A 24,223-nucleotide genomic window follows, 5' to 3' on the forward strand; every position below is an offset into this window, starting at 1 on the left:
TCAGAAATGTTTTGGTGTTCACAAAGCCTCCAGAACTTTTTACTCCCTGTGCTTTGTGATACTTCAAGAACCAGGCTTTTTAAATGTGCTAATTCATTTTAAATAGCATTTAAAATTAATGCAGCAAAACTGTATTTAAGTAAACAATACATTGACCTGCTAATTGAGCCTCATTGCTAGGGCCCTGCCAAATTCACGGTCCATTTTGGTCAATTTCATGGTCATGGGATTTTAAAAATAATAAATTTCATGATTTCAGATATTTAAATCTGAAATTTCACAGTGTTGTAACTGTAGGGGTCCTGACCCAAAACGGGTTGGTGCGGGGGGTTGGAAGGTTATTGTGGTGCAGGATCATGGTATTGCCATCCTTACTTTTGCACTGCTACTGGTGGCAGCAATGCCTTCAGAGCTGGGAGGCCAGAGAGAGTGGCTGCTAGCCAGGACCCTGCTCTGAGGCAGGAATTGTATGGTATGGTATGGTATGGCCACCCTTACTTCTGCGCTGCTGCCTTCAGATGTGGGCCCTCTCTGGCCCAGCAGCCGCCACTATCTGGCCGCCCAACTCTGCAGGCAGCAGCGCAGAAGTAAGGGTGGCATGATACGGTAATGCCACCCTTACTTCTGCGCTGCTGTTGGCGGGGCACTGGCTTCAGAGCTGGGCGCCTGCTCAGCAGCCGCCACTCTCTGGCCACCCAGCTCTGAATGCAGTGCAGAAGGAAGGGTGGCAATACCATGATCCTCCTACAATAAACTGGCGACCTTCATAGAATCCTAGAATATCAGGATTGGAAGGGACCTCAGGAGGTCATCTAGTCCAACCCCCTGCTTAAAGCAGGACCAATTCCCAGAAGTCCTGTAGTTCCCTTTTGGGTTGGGACCCCCAGTTTGAGAAACACTGGTGAAATCTGTATAGTGTAGGGTAAAAGTACACAAAAGACCAGATTTCCACGGTGGAGACTAGATTTCACGGTCCATGATGCATTTTTCACGGCTGTGAATTTGGTAGGGCCTTACTCATTGCTAAACTGAAAGGGACCATCTATAAGTATGATCAAATGTTTCAGACCTCAGGATTCATTCAATTCATACTGGGACTGCTAACAAGGCTGTTGTTTGTGGCGATGGCTCTTTTGTGATTTGGGCACTTATCCCCCATGAGCTGGGCTGGGACTACAAATGTTCTTCACATATAACTCCGAGCCTTTAGGCACCACTGTAATGCAAATCATAATAATAAACTGCTGAACAAATAGTAAAGACTTTGGGTAGCTTGTGTGTTCGACTGGATTTGAACCTGCAACCTAGAGGCAACATTCTCTACATAGCCCACTACCCTTGAGCTGTTCAGTTCCTGAATGATATATATGTTTTTTTTAAACTGCAAAATCACTTTAATTGCTTTATTATCTGTTTTGTTTTGGAATGTGTTTCATGTTTGAAGCAGGGTGGCCGGAGTGCCTTGAAAGTCCACATGGAAGTCATATTTTGTGTGATAATGAGTACAACTTGTCACAAAATGCATTTTATTTTCACTGATTCTTTTTCAAAATGTTTATGGTGACCTATTTCTGTGGATATGAAAAATGATTTCCCCATTCCTTTGTGACATTATGGGCCTAGTAAACCCGAAGTCTCTTGGTGTAGGTGGCATTACTAGGATGAGCATTAATTATTTTCAGGCTGTGATGCATCACCTCTGCGATGTCTATATTTGTCTTCCAAGTGTGCATCATCCATAGCTAATTATAGGTGGTCTTGAGGGAACAGATTTTCCAAGTCAAACAGACTATTGTAGTGCAGGATCCTCTCAGGTTATATTTGAAATGTAGTCAAATTAGCCACTGAAACAGTTGACTATGCCCTATCTGATTTTTGCATAATTCCTGCGGTGTTCAGTGTCACTGCAACCATCCAGCAATCCCTCTGAAATGCAAGCATCCCAGATCTAACTCTTCAAGCATGTGAATGTCCTACTCCATCCCCATTCCCAGCCGAACGCTTCATTTCCAGAGTTGTAAAGCAAAGCAATTAAATTCCTTTTCTCTTAAGAAAACCCAAGAACTTTTGCTCAAGTTCATAACCAGATGAAGAAGTGAGGATTCCATAAAATATTCTTCGGTTCTTTTCCTTTCTTGTCTTTCTGCCTCGTTCATGTCTCTTTCCATCCTATACACTACACTTTTTACAAACAGATTTTAACTCACAGACAAATTTAGCTGTTGTTGCAACATCAGTCAGCCAAATCAAAGAGAGAATGAATTCCTGCTTTTCTCCTGGTTGTCTGTCAGTTATTTATTTAGTGCAATTTGTTTATCTGAACATCTTATTAGTACATTTATAAATCTGTAACATGAGAGGCATAATCTGAGCATAGGATTGAGAGCCATGAAGTCCTGACTCTGCCAAAGGCCTCACAATGAGTCATGGAAAATCAGCTATTATTAATGATTGTTATTATTATTTATTTTTATTATAGACAATAATTGTGCATGGAATTTTGCTGAAAAATAAAGGCATGTTCCGTGCTGCAAGGGGAGTATATTCTAAATTAACAAACACAGAAAGTGACAACAGAAGTGACTATACACCATAGAGAGATAAAAAAGAAAGGCTGAAGAAGAGCTTGGAAGGGGGCATACTGCTTATGAGCATTACAAATTGTCTGAGGAGGGAATTGTAAAGAGCAAATGCTCACAAATACATTAAAAGGCAAAATATCTCCCAGCAAAATCCTTGGGGCGAGGGGGGAAGTGTCCAGTTCAACGACCACTGAAAGAATTATCATTAAGACAGAGTGGTGGTGTGATATCTCACAGTAATAGCAGCATTAGTGTGTATGGCTACTGCATTTTAAAGAGTAATTTTTGATGGGGTGGAAGTGTTGAGAGGTATATTTGTGATATCTGTTAGTATTCTGCTGTTTCAGAAACTGATGTTTATTTTTATGAAGTAGGTAGGTGTGGAATCTTCAGTAAAATTATAACCTACTCCAATAGGAGACTTAGGAAATCATCTGTCCTTGTCTATTATCATTGTCTTTCCCTCTGAGAACAAACATGTTTACTTTTGAGCCAGAATCCACTATGTGACTTCTGGTAATGAGTATTTAAGTTTTATTAAAGTCATTTTTTATCATTCTCTATTTAAAAACTTTCAGTGGCATGAGGAATGGCTCATTAGGCAGTTTAGTAATGCAGTTTTTAGATATTAAATGTTTATTTTATGTTGCCCATGCTGGATGATTTTTGCCTTTTAAGGAGTCTTAATATAATTATATTTGACTTCATTATGTTTAGGGGTGCATCTTCTCCAAGCATCTCTTGAAAGTACATTACCTATGGGAGAATTAGCTCATTACACTCAGATCTGTGATGATCCCATTAGCAAAGCAGCGGGGACTTGAAGTCTTAGAACTACAGACATTGTCTAATTGCAAAGCAAACTGACGAGAATCTTCCATCATGGTGCATCATGGTGTCCCTTAAATCTATGAACCACCATGACACCTGCACTCCTCTGGGACAGTGCAGATCATAAAGTCCAAGACAAGTGTGTGTGAATGGGGAGTAAAGCATTCCCAGTCAAGGGGATCCAACTATGGAACAAACATCTAAAGGAGATCAAGTGAATGCAGAGTCTGGTCATCATTAGGGGAAACCTTTATTTTAGAAAAGGCTGTTCTGCCATAAAAATGACACTCACAACACTCTACCTAATATATCACGGTAGGTCAGAGTACTTTTTCTAGTATGTTATATTCTGCTATTTGTGGAACTTTATTTTGTTTGGTTTATTATGGAAAAAAATAGATTTGTGATTGTTCTTCCACAACTTTACCTTGTCTATTGCTCTGCTCTCATTTCCTTCTATTTCCTCTCTCTCCTTTTGCTCTGCCAGTGCCTCCCACTTCACCTTTCCCTTTGTATACTGCTCCCTTTCGCATGTCCATGTCTTCTTCCATGCTGCTCCATAAATCTGGAACTCCCTTCTAACAGTGATGCAGAAGGGAGTCCCGTTCGTCTCAAAGCATGCTTGTGCTATAAAAATTGACTGTGTTGTTGTGGATATCCACATTTACTCTCTTGCAGTGGTCCTCAGGACTTCTAAACTCAGCTCTTTGGTGTCTCAATTTGGCATATAGACCCTGAGGCTAAAAATTGGGCTACATGCAAATGTCACAGGTGGCTTTTTAGCAAAAGTTTTATAAAATATTTCTATATGTAGCAGAGCCTTTTAAAACTTTATTCCCACTTTATTCACCTTTATGAGCATCACCAACTCTCAAACAAGTAAGAGGATATAAGATGTTACACTATTATTCAGCCCTCAGTCTTTAGCACACAGTTTCATTTCAGATGTAAATGAGACACTTTGTGGGAAATAAAACAAAAATAAACTAGACCCTCTCTCACTGTGCCAACAGCAGGTAGAATATTAACCAAACAGCTTCTCTTCACATCGCTATATCTCCCTGCTCCTTATTAGAGCTTTTACTGACAGTCAGGTCGCATGGGGAACAAGTGGAATAAACATGTGTACATTCTGAGCCTTCAAATTTATGGGGAAGGAGAGGAAATGAAAGACAGAAGCTGGCAAGTTACAGAAACAACTTAACTGATGTAATCATATTTGCTGGAATAGTATAAGTAAACAAATAAAATGAAATCCACCCATACAAGTTCATTAAGATTCCCTTAAATATGTAATTCAACTTTAACATAATCTGAAAGAACTGTCTGGCCAGTCTAAAGATGGTATGGCCCTGGGGGTGACTCTACTGCTGCTCTTCAAATTAACTATAATAGCCATCTGTGTTACCTATCAGTCTTAGGTTTTTCTATAGTGCCCATCACTAAGAGCTGATAAGATGGTGAAACCAGTGTCCTCAGCGTATCCCTGAATAGGGTTACCATACGTCCGGATTTTCCCGGACATGTCCGGCTTTTTGGGCTCCAAATCCCCGTCCGGGGGGAAATCCCAAAAAGCCGGACATGTCTGGGAAAATCGGGACATGCGGGTCGGGGGGCCAGCGGTCGGCCGGGCCAGGGGCTCGGGGGCGCCGGTGCCGGGCCGGTGGTCGGCGGTGCCGGGCCGGGGGCTCGGGGGCCGGGTCGGGGGTGCTCAGCCGGGGGCCGGCAGTGCTGGGCGGGCCGGGGGTGCTCGTCGGGGACCGTCAGTACTGGGCGGGCCGACCCAGGCTGGAGACGCCTGGGGGGGGCCAGCCTGGGCCACGCCCCCTCCCCCCACACGCCCCTTACCTGCTTCAGGCTTTCCGCGAATCAAATATTCACGGGAAGCAAGGGAGGGGGCGGAGTTGGGGCGGGGACTTTGGGGAAGGGGCGGAGTTGGGGCGTGGGCGGGGCTGGGGCGGGGCCGTGGAGTGTCCTCCTTTTGGAGGCTCAAAATATGGTAACCCTATCCCTGAACAAATGAACTTCTGACAAATAGTTTGAGTTGGAGGGGAGAAAGGGGGGGAGGGGTAGAGAGTGAGAGATTTTCATTTAATGTTAAAACACAAAAATACTTTGACCCCGAACATTAATATCAAATAACTCTCTGATATATTGTCAGTGCAGTACCTTCCTGATAACAGGATTAACTTAACATTGAAAGGACATGTTCTGTGGAGTGTCTGAGGAACCACAAATCCTGTTTCTAGATTTTATGAGAGTCTTGACGATGCAGTAACCAGTCCCCAAGTCTCAATTTGACCTGTCTAAACTCCAGCTTTTAGCGAGAGACTTCGGCTTTCCACTTCTGTTTCCAGACTGCTAGTCCATCCCCTGATATCTCCAGATTCCTCACTGGTTACATACAACACCTGATGCTTAGACCATTAAACTATCCCCTCTGGCATTCCAGGGAAGAGGCAGTCAGAATACCATGTTCTTAATCCTGGGGCGTTTGAGGATACTATTATACATGTGCAGTGTTCTACAAGCTGCTCCAGTGGATTTTATTTTATGAGTGGTATTTTAAATAGTAGCCTTCAGGAAAAAAATAAGACAGATTCTATCTGTCAGCCCCAACAAGGTCAGGTATCTAGTTTTACAAAGGAAACAGTGATAACCAGCATAATCCATAGTCTCTGGGACATCTCCATGAACAGGGGCGGCCTGTCCATATAGGCGAACTAGGCGGTCACCTAGGCTGCCAAGTTAAATGGGGTGCCAAATTCAAGTGAAAAAATCAAATTAAAAAAAAAATAAAATGGAAAAAAATGAAAAAGATGAAAAAAATACAAATAAAATAATGAAATGTCATTATTTCAATTCCCATGCGCGAACGGAGGGAATATGAATTATATTTCATTTCTCTACATTTCTGAGAATTCATTAATACGTCAAATCTTTTATTTACTGCAAAAATAAATAATATTTTAGCGAATTTTTTTTTCAATTTGCACCGTAGAGTCAAGATGACCCACTCTGCAATTTTGATAAGCAATAACTCAGCCATGATGAAACACATCCACCAGCGGCAAGAGCTGCAATGCTAGTGACAGCGCATCAAGGTTGCATAGGCGGAAATTCATGTAGAGCGGAGGTATCGCGAGTTGATACATGTCAAATGATCATTTTAACACATGTCACGGGTAGATGGTTAAGAATCAAGCGAATACTCTGGAAAATTGTGTTTCTTGGTGCCAAAGAATAAAGAATAACGTCTTTCAGCATTATAAATCCAAAATGTGAGTATCTTTAAGCATTATTAAACCTTAGCCTTATTATTGGGCTGTATAATTATGAACTTTTCTTTGTTATGACTGGTTCACATGTAATAAATAAGGTCCATAAAAGAAAAGTAACAAAATTAACACTTAATAGACTACAAAAGTCATGACGTCACACTCCATGCGGGTAACAGCGAGGAAGGGGATTACTTTCCAAACAACCGGTGTTGGGTTATAACGTCGAAAAAGGTCACTTTGTTTCCATGTAAACGATGTAACTAACTGTTTTAATAGGTAAGTGAATGTACGTTACTAATCATTGAACCTTTAAGCAGTGAAAAGATGTGTTGGGATGGCTGCAGTGTGGTTTAAATCGCCAACTATGTCGTGGGTGTGTCAGCCATCCTGAACGCTATAATGCTTGCAGTCAGGAGCACTATACATAACACTATTCAAATGCCCCGACGGCGGGTTGGTCACTGGCTAATCCAATAATTCCCCCTGAAAGAGAATAGGAGGCAGGTGCTGAACTAAACTAAGGCCATGTCTACGCTTACAAGCTTATAATGGCACTGCTGTACCAATACTGCTGTGCTACTGTAAGAGCACTCATGTAGCTGCGTTATGCCGATGGGAGAGAGCTCAATGAGCAGCGGTAGCTATGTTGGCAGGAGACCATCTCCCTCTGACATAGCACTGTGCACACGAGTGCTTATGCCGGCAAAATTTAAGTGATTGGGGAAAAAGGGTTCACACCCCGAGCAACAAAAGTTTTGCTGACATAAGTGCTAGCGTAGACATGGCCTTAGACTTGTTCAGGTGATCAGAGTGAATTGCAGGAGGAATTGCACCTAAATCCCTCGTCTGGGGGGAGAGGAACATGGGTTCCCACTTCAAGATAGGTTACAGCTAGTGGCCTGAGACCACAAAGGAGCTCTGACAGACACAACTCCATTAATTTGGCCCACACTAAATCCATGAGTTGAGTTTGCAAAATCTTTCTTCATTTTGTCCATTTCTTTTAAAAAGATTGAACCATGTCTAGTCTCTTGTTCAGAGCTTCCATTCTTTTCTCCATTGCATGTTTAAATGCCATTAAGACCAGAGTTAAATACCACAGCAGAAGCACAGCTGCCATCTTTCCTCTCTCCGAAACAGCCTTCATAAAGGAGATAAATTTCTGCTTTGGTATCTGTCCCATGGGACAGCTAAAACAGAAGGTTGCACAAGAATGCAAAGCACAAGATACTTGGCTTAGAACTGCTGGGACTCAGCAGAGCCTTAGTTAAATGTGTCTTTTCAGACTGCCCACACACGTGTGCCCTCAGGCAAACGTTTTTTCTACAGCAGTTTAAATCATTTGCTGTAGAAAATAAGTGCTGCTTAAGTCTGCATGATTAGCTGAGGCTTGCAGTTCATAACAGTATAAAGCAAACAGCATCTGGTCTTGAGAAGGAAAATCCTAAATTCTCTGGATTTTGTTGTTGTTATTATTATTCTGGTTGGATTTAGATCAGTAATTACAATGCAGCATTAGCACCACGTTCCATCTATATCCATGGTTTGTATTTAAGTCTAACAAAAGTAAATACTGTTGTGATATCTGTGCCTCTCTACATAACACATGTTACAAGGAATAATGGCTGCTATAGAAAGAAAATGGGAACAGGCCAACGATGGGGGTTGGAAATGAGACAAAATAAAATTGTTAAGCTTTGTAGCCATTTAAATTTAGATTTTAAAAAATCACTTTTCTTCTTCCCTTAAAGCATGTAAATTTTTAAGCAATATTTTCTAGTATGCTGCAAGAACTTTTATCTTGATGTAAAATAAAAGCCAGTAGAGATTGATGGTTTGTCTATCCTTTTGGCTGCTCTTCTTAGACTTCCTTCTAAAGCTTGGTCATGCTTCGCATGCTGCTCTGATGCTAGCAAAAAGTGCAGCCTGGAACTTCAGAGGATTGCTCTCTGTTTCACATTTACCTCTGTTATATCGCAAGTACAAACAGCCTAGTGTAACTCAATACTGAGAAATTAACACTGTTACGAAGGATAAGATGAAAGCATGTATGTTAGTTATAGACTGACTTATTTCATTCAATTTTAAAGGGACACTATCAGGTTGAAAATCAGACTTTAAAAAAAATTCTTGCTGAAATTACAACTGAAATCTATTTTATTTTCCACTGGGTTGTTTGTTTACATTTTACTTGTCTCCCAGTTTGGACAATGGAACTACAGTAACTAGTCCCTCTGGGTCATATTGTCTCACACACAGTTTATCCCTCCCCCAGGGAACAGGAAACAGCACAAGTTTGCACTTGTGGGGTTCCCTTCATATCTTTCCCGCTGGGATGTGGAGTTTTCCCTCCTCACTCTTCTCACAGAAGCAGCAGGGAAATTGGCTGCTTAGGCAGCAGATCTACTGAGGTCCAGCTTTTCCATGGCTCTGCACGGCCTCCAACTCCTCTTTGGGCCTTCATGACAGTGTGGCTCTGACAAAAATATACTTCCCGTGGGTTACCCCAGGTGCTGCTGCCAAATTGCTTACAGTGTAACAGATGGACCCATGTAAACAAATACTGATAGGGTCAGCATTAACTTCTCAAATTCCCATGAGGCTGGGTGGATGGAGGATCTCACAGAGGGTTCCCTTTCCTCCAACATCTGGAGTGCCAGCTGAGCCACTGTGAGGGGGGCGGGGAATGATGGAACAATATCATAAAGCCATAATTCCTTCTTTCCCTGCTCCGAATCCCAAATGATCCGGGTTTCCCTTCCCTCCACTTGTAACCCATCAGGGCTATTTAGTCCCATCACGTCTGTTTCTATTTAATTTCACGTCTGTGTTTCCCTGCACTAACACAATGCTATAATGTTTAGTTTCCTGACACTTCAAGGAAATAGGTTAGTTTGTTAAAGTACACAATGCCATTGGAATGAAAAAATAATAATGATGATGATGGACACTTTTCTGTTAGTCCTAGGTTTTGTAAAACTGTATTTTTATAAGATCCAGTGTTTGGAACTCATTTGAAACTGGCAGTGTCCTTTTAATAGCCACACTTTTTAGTGGTTTTGTAGGATTGTTTCATGAAGGTTTTCATGGTATCTTACCCCTCAGGTAATATTTTTGTATTTGAAATTCTGTTTGTTGTTAGAAGTAAAGCAATTAGATTGGCTTTACCATGCTAAGGGCATGATCCTGTCATCCTTGATGGATCGGGCCCTACGAGCGCAAGCTGATCCTTCTACAGTTTGCTTAGACCAGAAGTAAGTGCCAGGGATAAAGTAATTATGTAAAGAGCTTTTATTCATATTCCGATACATACTTGGGGCCTGAATCATTGGTGCATTATGTTCAAAGTATGCCATGAAACTTCCCAATCTGAGCATAAACCTGGAGCAGTTCTCCTCAGACGGTTGTAATTTCTGTCTATGATTCATCAGATGTGAAAAGTGAACTTCAGGGCACTCGTCATCTGATTGTTCCCCTATGCCAGGAAGGAGACGTGGGGACATAGCAAAGCCAAACATAACTTGCTGGTATTCTCCCCAGAGCCTGGAGAATGGATAGTCAGAGCACAATTTAGAGCAGCCCTGTAGCTGGTGTAGCTCAGATCAGAGCGTTGCACACTATCAGGAGGCTGTCCTGAGGAAAGTAATCCCATTGTTAACATAGTTATGTGTTTGATTCTCACTGTCCTAGTACTGAATATGCCTCACTCCTTTCAAATGGTAACATTCAAATCTAGAAATGTCTGTGCACTTCCAAAAAGCAGTTTCACTGATCTGAATCCTTCCCAAGCCATCAGATGTTGCTTAGGGCATGAGCAAGACTCTGCCATCCCTGTCTGTCATGCTGTTTGCCGGAATGGCTGCTATGTTGTGTTTATATAACTCATCTTTTTGACAAGGATAGATTGTTGGCTGCTATTGCTCAACCCCCGCCTGGATGATCGTGGACTGCTTTTCCACTGTACCCTACCCTTTGACCTGTCCGTCTTGAGTGGTCCTGCGAGGAGTTAAAACTTCCGCTGGCATAGTTCTCAGGGTCACTGAAACACACAAGCCTTCCCCCTGTGTCAAGGTGCAGACCCCAAGGAAGGAGTTTCATAGATACTGAGGTAATAAATAACTGCCTGCTAGCACGTAGTCTGATAAAGGCAGTTGCCTTTTTATTGGGCTCTGCATTCACTGGAGACGGAATGAAGTGGGCATATGTTCAGGTTTAGCAGTTAAATAATATTCCTTCCAAGTAATTTTCATTTTGTTTTTGCAAATGTATTTCCAGAACATGAATTGTGGATTGCACCTTGGTAGACTTGATTCTCCAAGGTTGGGGGTGAATATGTGACCCATGCAGATGGAAGCCAATTGACTAGGTAGCCTTTGGTTTGACTGTGGTTAGCATAGTTAGTCACTGCCCACAGTCACTAATCCACATTGCAACCTAATTGTGGTTGTAATAGAGCGGGGGTCGGCAACCTTTCAGAAGTGGTGTGCCGAGTCTTCATTTATTCACTCTAATTTAAGGTTTTGCGTGCCAGTCATACATTTTAATATTTTTAGAAGGTCTCTTTCTATAAGTCTATAATATATAACTAAACTATTGTTGTATGTAAAGTAAATAAGGTTTCTAAAATGTTTAAGAAGCTTCATTTAAAATTAAATTAAAATGCAGAGCCCCCCCGGACTGGAGGCCAGGACCCGGGCAGTGTGAGTGCCACTGAAAATCAGCTCACGTGCTGCCTTCGGCACAAGTGCCATAGGTTGCCTACCCCTGTAATAGAGCAATGATTGTTTTGTTACTGGTAGCGATGCAGGAAATGAATAGTACACATATTTGTGTGTGTGGAGATATCAGGCGATTATAATGGAAGATTGAATGGAGTATTACCCAATCCCTTCATTCTCTGCTTAAGTTGTTTGAAAAGACTGGGTTTGGAACCTCTGGACTTTGGTGAGAGAAATATAAGCCAGGAGCCAGTTATTCATGGAGATGTTCCCTGGACAAGATGCAGATGGTTTGCTCCTCCCACTTCCTGGTCTACCTTGATCTTATGCCAGGGCAAACTGAGCACAAATGTTGTGATGAATCAGATAGTACTAAGGCCTTGCCTACACGCAGAAGTTGTTTCACTTTAACTGTACAGTTGTAGTTAAATGAGAGAGAACTTAAGTACATTTCCACCTGTGAAGTGATAATAAATAGGGATTGTATTGACATGCCATGTACACCTGTGTATTTTACTGGTATGAAACATATAGGTATTAGAAATCCTGTGTCCCTAACCTTTAAAAGCACACACTCCCCTTTATTTGTGCAGCATTCTCTCACTTTGGAGTGAATAAAAAGTAGGAGCAGTTTGAAAGTTTGTGATCCCCATGATTATATACTGAAACTCAGCTTTCGACACCTTCATTGTTTTTGTGTTCTGATGAAATAAGCACGTAGCTTAATCTCTTCTTCCTAAAACTGATTGCCTCAAAAACAGAACTGCTTGTCCTTTTCGTAGCAAAGAGGAGAATTCTCTACAACTCCATTTTCTTTATCTCCCTCAATTCAGACAGCCCGTTTGCCTCCACTGCTTGTAACTTTGGCACATCTTTGACCTTTAACTTTTCTCTTACTCCTGTATCTACTGTCAGCTCCACAGAATTGCCTGCATACTCTGAGCACACAGATCTTGTGAGGTTTTTTTAAATACATTGCTCATTTAGCTTGAGCCTTGCCTCTGCTCATCTAACACCAGACATCCTCTCTATCTGTTCTATCCAGAATGGTAATACTGTGCAAAGAGATTTCTCTCCAGCAGCTTTTGGAACAGCCTTCTTTATCTCTCTGGCTCCTTGAGTCTCCATTGCTTTTCAAACTTTTTCTATAAATAACAGCTTTTCTCCCTCATCTATTCCTCTTAATTTTTTTGTTGGACCTGGGACCAAATTCGTAATGTATTCATTATGGAATGCCTTTACACCACTGTTTTCTGGGGTTCTTACTAGACAATTTCTTGTATTCTTTAACTCTGTGAAACACTTCGAGATGCAGTTTGTATGAAAAACACGGTGCAAAATAAAATGTTATCAGAAAGTTTCAAGAAGGTCTAAAATTAAACTGCACGGACATCTATTCCTTCCTGAGCAAACCAGTATTGCTAACACTATCTTTAACTATATGTACATCTAAAAAATGTATATTGGTACCCAATTGTTATAATTTTTTAAAAAGTATGAACCACATTAAAAGGGCCCGCAATTACCCCTCGCATTTCCAACTAACACCCCAATCTCTTATAAATATTAAGGAAAAGTTTCAAAAACTTGACAAAACAATTTGTCTGGCATTAGGGTTACCATACATCCAGGTTTTCCTGGACATTACCTTTCTTTTTTTTTTTTTGAGTCTCTGTCCTTTGTCCAGGCAATTTATCAAATAACAGGAAATGTCCAGGATTTTTGCAGAACAAACATTGCAACTCAGAAAGAGTCCCGATAGGTCCACTTCCTGATTGGTTCCTCCTCTGCATCTTAACCTGATTGGTCCACAGCTGCTGGATCCTGCCCACTCAGGCCCTGCTCTCAGCCCTGGGTAAGAGGTCCCACAGGGAGACATTGACGGACTGCTGTTGCTGCGGCCCAGACTTGCACCTGCCAGCATGACAGAGAGTGACACTGCCCCCAACTTCAAGTGAGTTCCCCTTCTGCAGGTACCTTCTGCAGGTACCTCCTCCAGCTCCCCCAGCTGTGCCCTCCCTCCAGCTCCCCCACCCCAGAAGTGTTCTCTTTTTTGGGAACCCGAAATATGGTAAACCTATCTTGCATTGTTCGCTAAATTTTGTTACAGCTCTGGCAGACCACAGGAGGAATCAAGTCCCAGGGGTGTAAGATCTCCAGTGCAGATAGAGAAATTAACCTCAGGACCCAATAGTGAGATCAGCCCAGTGGCTCATAACTGCAAGGGAACATAGAGAAAGAGACTACTTAGGGCTTTGTACTTCATGACTAACCATGTTGAACTGTGCCAAGAAATAAACAGGGTGCCAAAGCAGGTCATAAAACACTGGTACTATGGGCTCATAGCTAGCTATTTGTCCCACTGAGCGATGAGTGTTGGGCTTTTTCAGTGCTAAGCTCAAATAGAGAACATTGCAGTAATGTAGCCTGGGGGTTACCAAAGCAATGATTGCTGTGATGAGGTCTGCATTTCAGAGAGAAATGGTCACAAATAGGACTTCAGTGAAAAGGCACTATCTGCCACCAAGATTGGAACAGCATCAGTGGATGGAATATGATCATGAAATTGCGACCAGATTGCCGGTGGTCTGGCACATTGAACTAACATAAATGGACTCACTATCCAGTTAATTTCTTCCAAACTATCAACATCATTTCCCCATTTTATCTGGATTCATCTTAACACAATTTATTCCAAGGCATTTGTCACAGTCGCTGGAAGAGCAAAAAAAATGTCAGCTTTCAGTTGTGATGACAATCAAAGAGATATTGACTCTTGGTATATATAGAATAAGCCACCTTTCTTAACTTTCTGTGGCTCTGAGAATTTGTGTCAACATTTCTGCCATTTTACCATTTACAGTAAAAACAAGCTGGTGTGATTTGTCTTTTGCGTGTGTGTGTATGTGTGTACATATATGGCTGTGCTGCACTGCACTATATATATATATATCTATAAAGAACCTGCAAATGTAGAGTTTGTATTCTTTCATTAGCTGATGTTTTTTGCAGCTTCTTGTACTGTGAAAACTACCCAGATGGAATGCTGAGACTTCACTCAATATTGTGAAATAGAATAAAATTATAATATTTTGAAACAAATAGTAGATTAAAGCAATTTTTCTTGGCACAGGTAAGGATACATAGAGTACAAAAATCAGCATTTAAAAGTTGGCTAATATAAACCGGATTGAGTTTCTTGAAAAGGACTAGTACACTGTACTATCTGCAACAACAACAAAATTCTTGTGTAAACGGTTCAGAAAACTAATTATCTTGACAACTTAGTTTGTAGATCACAGTTGTTTTGTTTGGTACTTCTCTTTCTTAGGCTTGGTCTACACTAAACCCCCAAATCGAACTAAGGTACGCAACTTCAGCTACGTGAATAACGTAGCTGAAGTCGACATACCTTAGTTCGAACTTACCGCCGTCCAGACGCGGCAGGCAGGCTCCCCCGTCGACTCCGCGTACTCCTCGCAGCGAGCAGGATTACCGGAGTCGACGGGGAGCACTTCTGAGTTCGATTTATCGCGTCCAGACTAGACGCGATAAATCGAACCCAGAAGTTCGATTGCCTGCCGCCGAACCAGCGCGGTAAGTATAGACAAGCCCATAGTGTGCTGATAGCATTCTTCGTAGCTTATGCACAATGTGCCTCAGGTGTGACCAGGATTCATTACTGAATTTTGTCCACTGGTGGGATCATTAGCTTCCCCGGCCCGGCCTGGGTACTGACAGGAAGTGCGTGAAATACCATGTTTGCAGGCTTTGGCAAGATTATCTGTGGTGATCCATGATGAGGCTAGTACTCTGTGGCTCAGAAAGGCAATAGGATGATAGATGGGGCAAAAACTCCCACAAACCAACTTCACAAACCCACAGATCTCTAGTTGAGCAGTTAGAAGAAAACTTCAACATTAACTTTTTTGATACTGTAATGTTGCTAAGGTGCATGAGTACTTCTACAATAATTGTGATACAGACATATAAGATACATTTCCTCCTGTCATTGAACAAATAGAGGGTGGATATTATTAGTTTTTTACAGCTTACTATTATTGAATTCTATAGGCTTTCCTTTGAACCCATAGAATTTAATAAATTTTAATCTTTAATTTGTATGTATTCTATATAATTTGTTGTATTTAAAATATTGTAGGTAACTGTTAGCTAGTTTTATGATTACCCAATGTTATTACTCTTTTGTTGTTGGAGATATCAAATATTCTGATGATCTACTGTGGTGTTTTTTTCCATTCACTTTGGTAATATTTGCAAATACAGTCACAAAGCATTCTTTTCTAAGCTTTAGTTTTTATTGCACAGCAGGGAAATATAACAGTACAAAAAACAAAAAATACACCCTCTACAAGAAAGTATTTCAATGCATATAATCTTTCCAAGGAATAAAATGGTCAAATTAAATAAACACATCAACTGTAATGATATCACCTGTACTATGTATTGAAAGATAGATTTTTCTCTTGACTCAATGTAGGATCCTTCTATCTCAAGTTTTGATTCTGTTGTATTGAAATAGTTGTTGCTTCTCTTTCTTGTTTCGGTCTGTCCCTTTTTCTGCTAGATCTCTAGCGTGAACTCATTGCCCCACTGAAGTCAGTAGAAGTTTTGCATTTAATTTCAAAGGAGCGAGGTTTGCACCACTAGTCTGGTTGTCTGTGACTTTTTCGTTTAGATTATTGATTAAGTTGCTGTCTGTTCATACGGATAGCTAAATCAGGAGCAAAGGTGGAAGGTATTTCCTGGCATTTGAGAGTGGGAGTCAGTAGTTTAGAGGATTAATATTTCCAGGAAACCCTAGAACTGTTGAAATTTTTTCCAACAGAGCAAGTTTTTTTTTTAATTGGAAAATGCTGGTTTGACAGAATCGAAATGTTCCATGGGAACATGTGGTTGGGATGAAACATTTGAAAGAAACCCTTAGACAGACAGGTTTCCCATGTAATAAAGCCCATGGACATGTGGAGCTTTACAATGTGGTCCTATTGTAATTGTTGCAGACAGCAAGTGGATACTGAATAGTTGAAATGTTGGGATTCAGATTTTTTCCATTATAGCCAAGAAGTGTCATAGTCTTGGCTTATTTGCTGTCTATATTCAGGTTATTATTGATGCAAATCCTTTCCTAGAACAATTTCAGACAAATCCCCTAGATGTGTCTGAAGATACTAAGTATTCTGCATCTTCTCTAGCAAACGTCTGAGTGTCTTTTGAGTATTCCTTTGGCCATCTGATCAGAAAGAAATCTTTTATTCTGTGCAGCTCTATTTTTTGACTATTCATTTGATATAGTTTCTGTTTTATTTGCAATTCAATCCCTTCCAGTTCATTATATTTAGTACATTCTTTAAATACAGTCTCAAAACAGTCTGGGGATTAAAGATCAGCATGACATCCACATATATGTAGTCTAATAGTTAACAAACCCAAGATGATATTGAGCTTTACTAGATCCATAATTGCTTGTGTAGTTGATCCATTGGAGTTGCAAGGAGCATGGAGGAAAAAGGTCAGCATGTGTCTAATGACTCTTCTTCTTGCTGTGTTTTTATGAGGCATCAGTTCTGTTCCCTGGGTGTTTTCAGCAATATGCTAAATGCTCTATTGGCTTTTTCATCCTTCCATACTGGCTTCAACGCGTTTTCCGAATTACCTTTTTGATCAGCATAGTATTACGTTTCCCCAGTGTAATAGTTAGCTGTTTTGCTTGCTCTGGAGGTCCACTTTGCTCATACTTTGTTCCCAGTTGTTTAACATCACATTCTAATTGTGTTCTAGTATAGGTTGTCAGTTCTGAGGAAGGCTGAAAAGAACATGGAGAGAGAGCCATTACATGCAGATGAACCAATAGCCAATAGGATGGACCCATTTACTCACACAAATCCTTGGGCTTTTTGTATTTGGCAGTTCACACTCCCTGTCCCTTCTGTATTGCCATTAGTCCTGCACACCGAAGGGAAGAAGGTGGATCATTTTCCATGCAGTGTTTGTCATGTAGTTTTCCTCCTTCCAGGATTTTTCTGTAAAAAAATGCTGTGGACCGTGCCTAGCGTGGGTCACAGCTGAGAATGCCACATTCAGGACAAACTGAACAAAAAATAGGGCAGACATACTCCCAAACTGGTGGTTATTCGAACATTAGAATTCACCAAGCCAGTAACAAAAGTGAGCTCCTGTATCACCTCACTGGGTAACAAGAAGCCAAAATACAGTCCCCTTATGCAATCCAGCCCCTATCGCCACCCAGACATCTGATCTTCATGAGAGGTTACTGAAAAACAGATTCATCATATATACGGTTCTTCTAATCCCAAGGATCAGCCATTCCCCCAGGTCAATATATATACTTAGATCTTACCAAATACCATGCGTGTAGCCAATCCTTTAGTAACTAAAAACTAAAGGTTTATTAATACAAAAAGAAAATGAGTTATTAATTGGTTAAAGGAAACGTGTGCATTACAGTTGTTTCAGAGTTTACAGGTCAGGATAGTAGCAGTGATGTTAAATCTGCTATCTGATAGTAATACTCTCTGGTTCACCCAAATATATTGGGTGTCATCAGTCCATTGTTCAAAGGTTCCTTTTGTTAGAAATCGTGCCCAAAGATATGGGGCAAGATTGAAGACAAAGCAATGATGTCACAGTCTCCTTTTATACTTTTAGCCCAAATGTACGGGAAGTTACTGGCAAAAGATGGAGTCTTAGATCACATGTCCTTATGTGCCTTGCTGAATCACGGGGTAGCCATTGCCTCAATGCTTTCTAAAACGTCTTCAGGAGGGGCTCACTGGGTGATCTGATTGTCTTTAATGGGCCATCAAGCAGGCTGCCTAGTCTAGATGCAAATCTGTCTTGGGGTGTCATCCAAGAAAACAACATGTTTGAGATACACTCTTAGTCAATATTCATAACTTCATATACAAAGATGATACATGGCTTTAAACAGGATAATAATACTTATCAATCTATAACTTTTCCATTGATACCTTGCATGACATACTTTGTACAAGATTTATTGCAACTTTGTAACAGCAGTGACTGTATTAGTGTAATTAGTTATCTTCCTTTTTATGCAGCATCGCAGATGTGTCTTGGACTATTTCTTAGTCACTTTGAAATCTGAATGAGTTTTTCTATTAACTCTGATGAGATCAGGATTTCATAGCAGATAGAGACAACATTCTTAAAACAAGCTAATAATTTGGAAAAAATGGGGAGTATTTCAGGGATTAAAATCGAAACCAGTTTCAGAATACTGTCAAATGTCTTCTTAAATTAGACAAGATGAACACCTTTTACTTTTGTCATTTAGAAACAAACTGTATTTCTGATGCAAGGAGAAAAATGTGTATACATGACTTTCCCTCACAGAAATACAGACCAGAGAATCTTGCTAATCCTTGTTGCAACTGTGAAAACTCCTACAGCTGATTTAATTCAGCAGCAAGCATTGAAAAGTGGGTTTGAGGATATTAAGGGGATAAATAGAAAAGTAGAACAAACATATTAGAACTATCTTTAGCATTTAACAATCACTTCTTTGGGCAAAGTACTGCACAGCTTTGGGTGAATGTACTTTTCTGTGAAGTAATAATAAGTGCAACATTTCTTTGAATTGCTGGAGTTCTTTATGCTTTTTCTCGCCATGCTGAAGCTAACAATTTTTGTTTTGTTTTGTTCTCTTTTACAGGTTGCCTTTTTGAAGATGTGAAGAATCCAGACACATTAACTGAAAATTATTCTCAAGTTAACCTTCAATAAAATACAGAAATATAAGGATAATTTCCATTGGGAAGACTTTCCAGCAAGAGTCATTGAGGGTGCAAAACCTCAGCATAATATTATTTTACTATTTTAGCTTTGATATTTGTTGGATTTTTGGTTTTGAAAGAGCAAAGCCACTGACAGGAAAAAGTTGGTTTAGACAAGCACAAGACTGGAGTTATGAGAGTGACTTATGTCTGAAGGCTGGGGTGATCGTAATGATGACCTCTTAATCACCAAGGGAGAAGAAGTCAATTATCTTGATGGAGCAGTGATTGATAGTAACTTACGTATTTTATGTGGAAAATGAAGAACTGGCAGCCAGGAGAGGGTATAAAATATTTAATGTAGTGAATTCTAACTAAGAAATATATATGCAACTTTTACCACTTCTCACTTTTTTGAGTTGGCAGAGGTAATCAGACAACTAGAACTGTAAAATGTAAACTGTTGTTTTCCAACAAATTTATGTATGAAGCATATACATTATTTCCATATTAAATCCTACTCCCTAATCAAGAGAGAAGGTAGTATGTACATGCCTGCACCCTATGTAAAACTGAATGAAATTGATAATGTATTAGTTAAAATGTTTTTGTGATTACTTAAAAGAAATTATCTTGCAACTACAAAAAGAAGGGTGTCTGTGAATATAGGGCTCATAGAAGTTGCTGAACTGACAGTCCTAGAAACAGAAATCCTCTGTTTGCGAAGCACATGCATCTCAGGTTGTGACAACATAAACTTCCCCACACAGCCCTTCCTAGGTGCCTCAATCCTGGCTTGGCGGGACCATATCTATGGAGTAGTTCAGTCCTTATGGGCCATTCAGTACTTTCTCTTCTTATCAGACTGTCAAGAAAAGTTGACAAGCGAGTTAGTGCTGATTGGAGTTGGTGGCAGTTTCTGTGTTGTAAACACTTATCTACTTGTAATTGGACTGATACCACCAAATGCATTCCATGTGGAACAAATAACCTTGCACTGTTTCCAATTTTAGAGTGGACCTCTCATTCTTTAGTTGTCAGTAATCACTTTGGTCTCCATTGTGCGGAGAGAGTGCCAGAGAGGATGTGTATATATGTGTGGGCAGTGGAGGGAAAGATGAGCTATTCATCTCTGCATAAGCACCACTACTACCCCATAATTCAGCAGCCACCCTGTACTCTGCCTAAGCTAAGGATATGGCTGAACTATATGAGAAAATTCATATTGTGGATCCCTTTTATATTGTATATCTGAGCCCTGTATTAACACATATTTGGAATCCTGCCCATTTTGTAACCTTAATCTATTTTCTTATGTGCCCTCAAGATTGCCACAGAATACCATTGGGGCCAAAAACTTAGCACGATTCAAAAATGAGTCACACATTTATATGGATAACTAGATGATCCAGAGTTATACTAGTTTATGCTACCATACATTTTGGTTAGCGTTATTAAACACCATGATTCAGGTTGTAAACTAATCTCTAAGTATAGGGGTTACCAGGAGACTGAATATAGGATGCAAATTAGCCCCCGTTTGTCTATTCTGTTTTGTGCCTTCCCCTGAAACATCTGATGCCGTCCACTTTTGGAGACAGAATAGTGGAGTAGCTGAACCATAGGTTTGATCCAGTCTCACAGTTCTAATGTCCTGAAGATGCTTGGGAGAAACATTTCTACTGAAAATAGTGGAAGAAATCCTGTTTGTACAGGCTGGCTTTTTTGCAGTACTCATCTTTAAACAATTAAGAAATACGAGAGACAAGGTGGGTGAGGTAATATCTTTTATTGGACCAACTTCTGTTGGTGAAAGAGACAGCTTTTGAGCTTACCTCACCCACCTTCTCTCTCTTTAATATCCTGGGATCAACACAGCAACTACATTGCAAACAATTAAGAAATAAGAAAGCTGTGAGCTTGTCAAAGGACAATTCTTTAAGAGGAATGGGTTTAGAGGGAGAGATTCTTGTTATGAAGAGCTTCTTTTAAAACCCTGGGATTTCAGGAGAAGTCAGCACTTCCTTTACATGTTTGCCAATAATATTGTTCTAACTCATACTGCAAGTTGCTGAGCGTCTCCTGAGAGATATGGGATGTAAGTGGAGGTTAAGACCACTCAGCAACTAGTTTAGGCCCCATCCTAGTTTTTCCTCATTATTTTAGATTTGAGTATTCAAATAAAAGCAGAAGTGTGGCATTTTTCACATATATATTCTGGGGCTATATAGTGTACTTCCATGATAATTTGTCTATATAACAATGGTGAGTCATTTTGATTTTTCTCTTATGAATACAATTAATTTTTCAGTAATTTTTTTTCCATTTTTGTTTTGCTCTGTTGTTTGCTGGTCTCTGCTTTCCAGAATATGATTAGGCCAATAAAGGAGGAAAAACATTGAAATGACAGATTGCTACACTGTGATTGTAAAGCCACTTTCCTCCTATTTAAATGCCTCCTGTTGTGATTTTGCATCAATAGAGCAATCTGCTCCAGAAAGTATTTATGCTTTGTATGTTTAAAATCTGTCATCGTGTCAGTTTCTCCTACATAATATGGTATTAGGGACATAAATAGTTAATATACTTCTAATGGCAAATGAGGTTCTGAGATGGCAGGTGCAGGCAAATCATTAACTTGATTTATCAGCAATACAGAAGAAAAAATCTGCATGAAGTGGGGCACTATAAATAAATATAAATCAAACCCCTCCTGGCTAATTTATCACTCTCAGAAAACCTTGTAGAATATCACAGTGAAATGTTATGCTTCTAGTGTGTTCAGCTCGAAAGGATTCCTGGGGAAGTATATGAGAGAGGAGACAGCAGAGGTAGCATTAGGCCAAATGTGCAGCCTCACAAAGCCATGCTCTTCAGGAACCTTTTTTTTTTTTTTTTTTTAAAAGCCGGTCTTTGTCCCCATACCAGGAAGGTGAGGGTTGTGGGCTGCCAAAGACGAGCATTTCTGGTTGTGGTTGGGTTATCTTTCCTGCAATTATTAAGTTATTTGGACAGGTACCTAGAAAACCTCAGCCCACGTACAGTAATGTATAAATGTATCAGAAGTGTTCTTGTCTGAAAATGGGTTTATTTGCCAGTATTCAGAAGAAGGGGAGAAAAGTCAATCATGTCCCCTTCAGAGGATTCATTGTGATGTCAGGTGGTGCATTATTCAGACTATAACTGTTTTTATAGACGAGTTGGATCATTTTTTTTTCTTTTAAATCTTTCAGCATTTTTCTTTCACTCTTTTCATAGGCACTGGTGTACTTGAATCCTGATGAGTTCAGTTGTTGCCTTTTTAAAACTCATCAATGATAATGCTTTATAAAAATGTAGCAATCTTCTTGTGAGCAGGTTATTTTTGCACACTACTTCTTGTCACAACATCCTTGGGATTATTCACAATTAATGGTAAATCTAATGTCATCTTTTAAATTCCACATGTACATGTGTCCAAAATAGAAATGTTGCTTATTTTTCAAGTTGATAAAGGGTGCACATCAGAAGACCTCATACACAGGAACAAAAAAATTTTTTTTTCCACAATACCTACAAGCCCTTAGTTACAAGATTTAAAAAAAGCTTTTCAATTCTGCTTTAAAATAAATAGAGTGATTCTGCAGATAAGCATTTTGGGGTTAAACACACTCTGCAATAAAAGCTATAAAAGTGCAGTGTAGACGTCTGGTTTCAAACCAAAGCCTGGATCTCTACACCCGTTGGATAGGCCTGCAGCTTGAGTCCTGTGAGCCTGAGTCGTCTGACACAGGTTAGCAGCAAATGTTTTATTGCAGTGTAGACATACCTTAATATGCTTTTGTCAGTTCCCTTGTCCATATTGTGCTGTCTTTCAACAGTTAATTGACTGTTAACTTAGAATAAATCTAGATAAAAACAGTGTTTGAAGTGTGAGCCTGAATAAATATGGTTTTAATTTAATTGTAAAATGCCACTTTGTCCTTTTCTATTACATTACATCTGAGGATTTCTATGCATTTTACAAACATTAACATACGGTCTGGCAGAGCTGCAAAACATATCTAAATCTGCTGAATATAGAACCTGTCCTTTAAAAATGTGTCAAGCTTCATTCATAATTTGAAACTATGTTCTCCTTTAAAACTGTTAGCAGCATCACAGAGGCCTTGATCCTGCTGTGCATAGTGAGTTGAGATGACAAGGTTGCTTCACAACAGCATAAGAGTGAATGGATCTTAAATACCAGCACAAGTGAAGATAAGCAGGGGGGGTGGGGGTGGGGAGGGGAGTAAGGCCTCAGCTGCCTTTGACTTCAGTGGAGCTCTGACAATTTATACCAGCTGAGAATATCTCCCTAGGCTAGTTCCTCTGCACTGGATAGACATAAGTCACAAACCCTTAGTGTTCCCTCTTTCTTGCCTTCAACAGTGTAGAATTTTTAAAAAGGGTAGCGTGGGCATGGGGCATGTCTAAGGAGACATGGCCTAAGTGTGATCATCATGCTATTGGTCTGAAGGGTCAGAGCAGCTCATAATTACTGACCGCTGTAGAAAGGCATTGGCTGCAAAACAAGGAGAGGGGAGAGAGAAATCCAGTCCATGCCCTTCAATGCTGGACGGTTAAATTCTAGATTAACAGGGATATTGAGTTTACAAATTCATGCAGTGTCCTGGCTCTTCTCCGAACTGCTTTGGCAACTTTGTCAGCTGTTGCACTGTCTGTGGCTAATATGAAGGATGAGACACACAGTGATCCAATTGTATAGTTAGTATAGGCTGTTTTCTCAGATTACCAGACATGCCCTTTACCGGGTTTTGATTTATGTGGACCTAATAAGAGCAGAGCAAGCATGGTCCTTTGTCTGAGCTTTGAAAGGAATCTGAGTATGGGACAATTTACAGCTTGTGCTTTGTAGCTGAAGAAGAAAAGCGTTTTTGTCAAATTGCTGGAACACATATCCCAGAATTGATGAAGCAAACTGAAAATGCACTAAATTAAGGGTATCTTTTAAATAAATGGCTATTAAGAGGGTTTGAGCCACTATTTTAGTT

The 24,223-nt window shown here is 40.2% G+C and overlaps 1 protein-coding gene across 1 annotated transcript in view; it reads left to right on the forward strand.

Moving 5' to 3' along the window:
* Window positions 1–21,599, forward strand: part of UBE3D (ubiquitin protein ligase E3D) — a 108,840-nt gene extending 87,241 nt beyond the window's left edge. Inside the window, exon 10 of the mRNA XM_054021386.1 lies at window positions 19,130–21,599. Coding sequence (XP_053877361.1) covers window positions 19,130–19,150 — 21 coding nt within the window. The 3' untranslated portion in view covers window positions 19,151–21,599. The remainder of the gene's footprint in view (window positions 1–19,129) is intronic.
* The last annotated feature ends 2,624 nt before the right edge of the window (window positions 21,600–24,223 follow it).

The sequence above is a fragment of the Malaclemys terrapin genome, chromosome 3 (genome assembly GCF_027887155.1).
Source record: "Malaclemys terrapin pileata isolate rMalTer1 chromosome 3, rMalTer1.hap1, whole genome shotgun sequence".
Lineage (NCBI taxonomy): Eukaryota > Metazoa > Chordata > Testudines > Emydidae > Malaclemys > Malaclemys terrapin.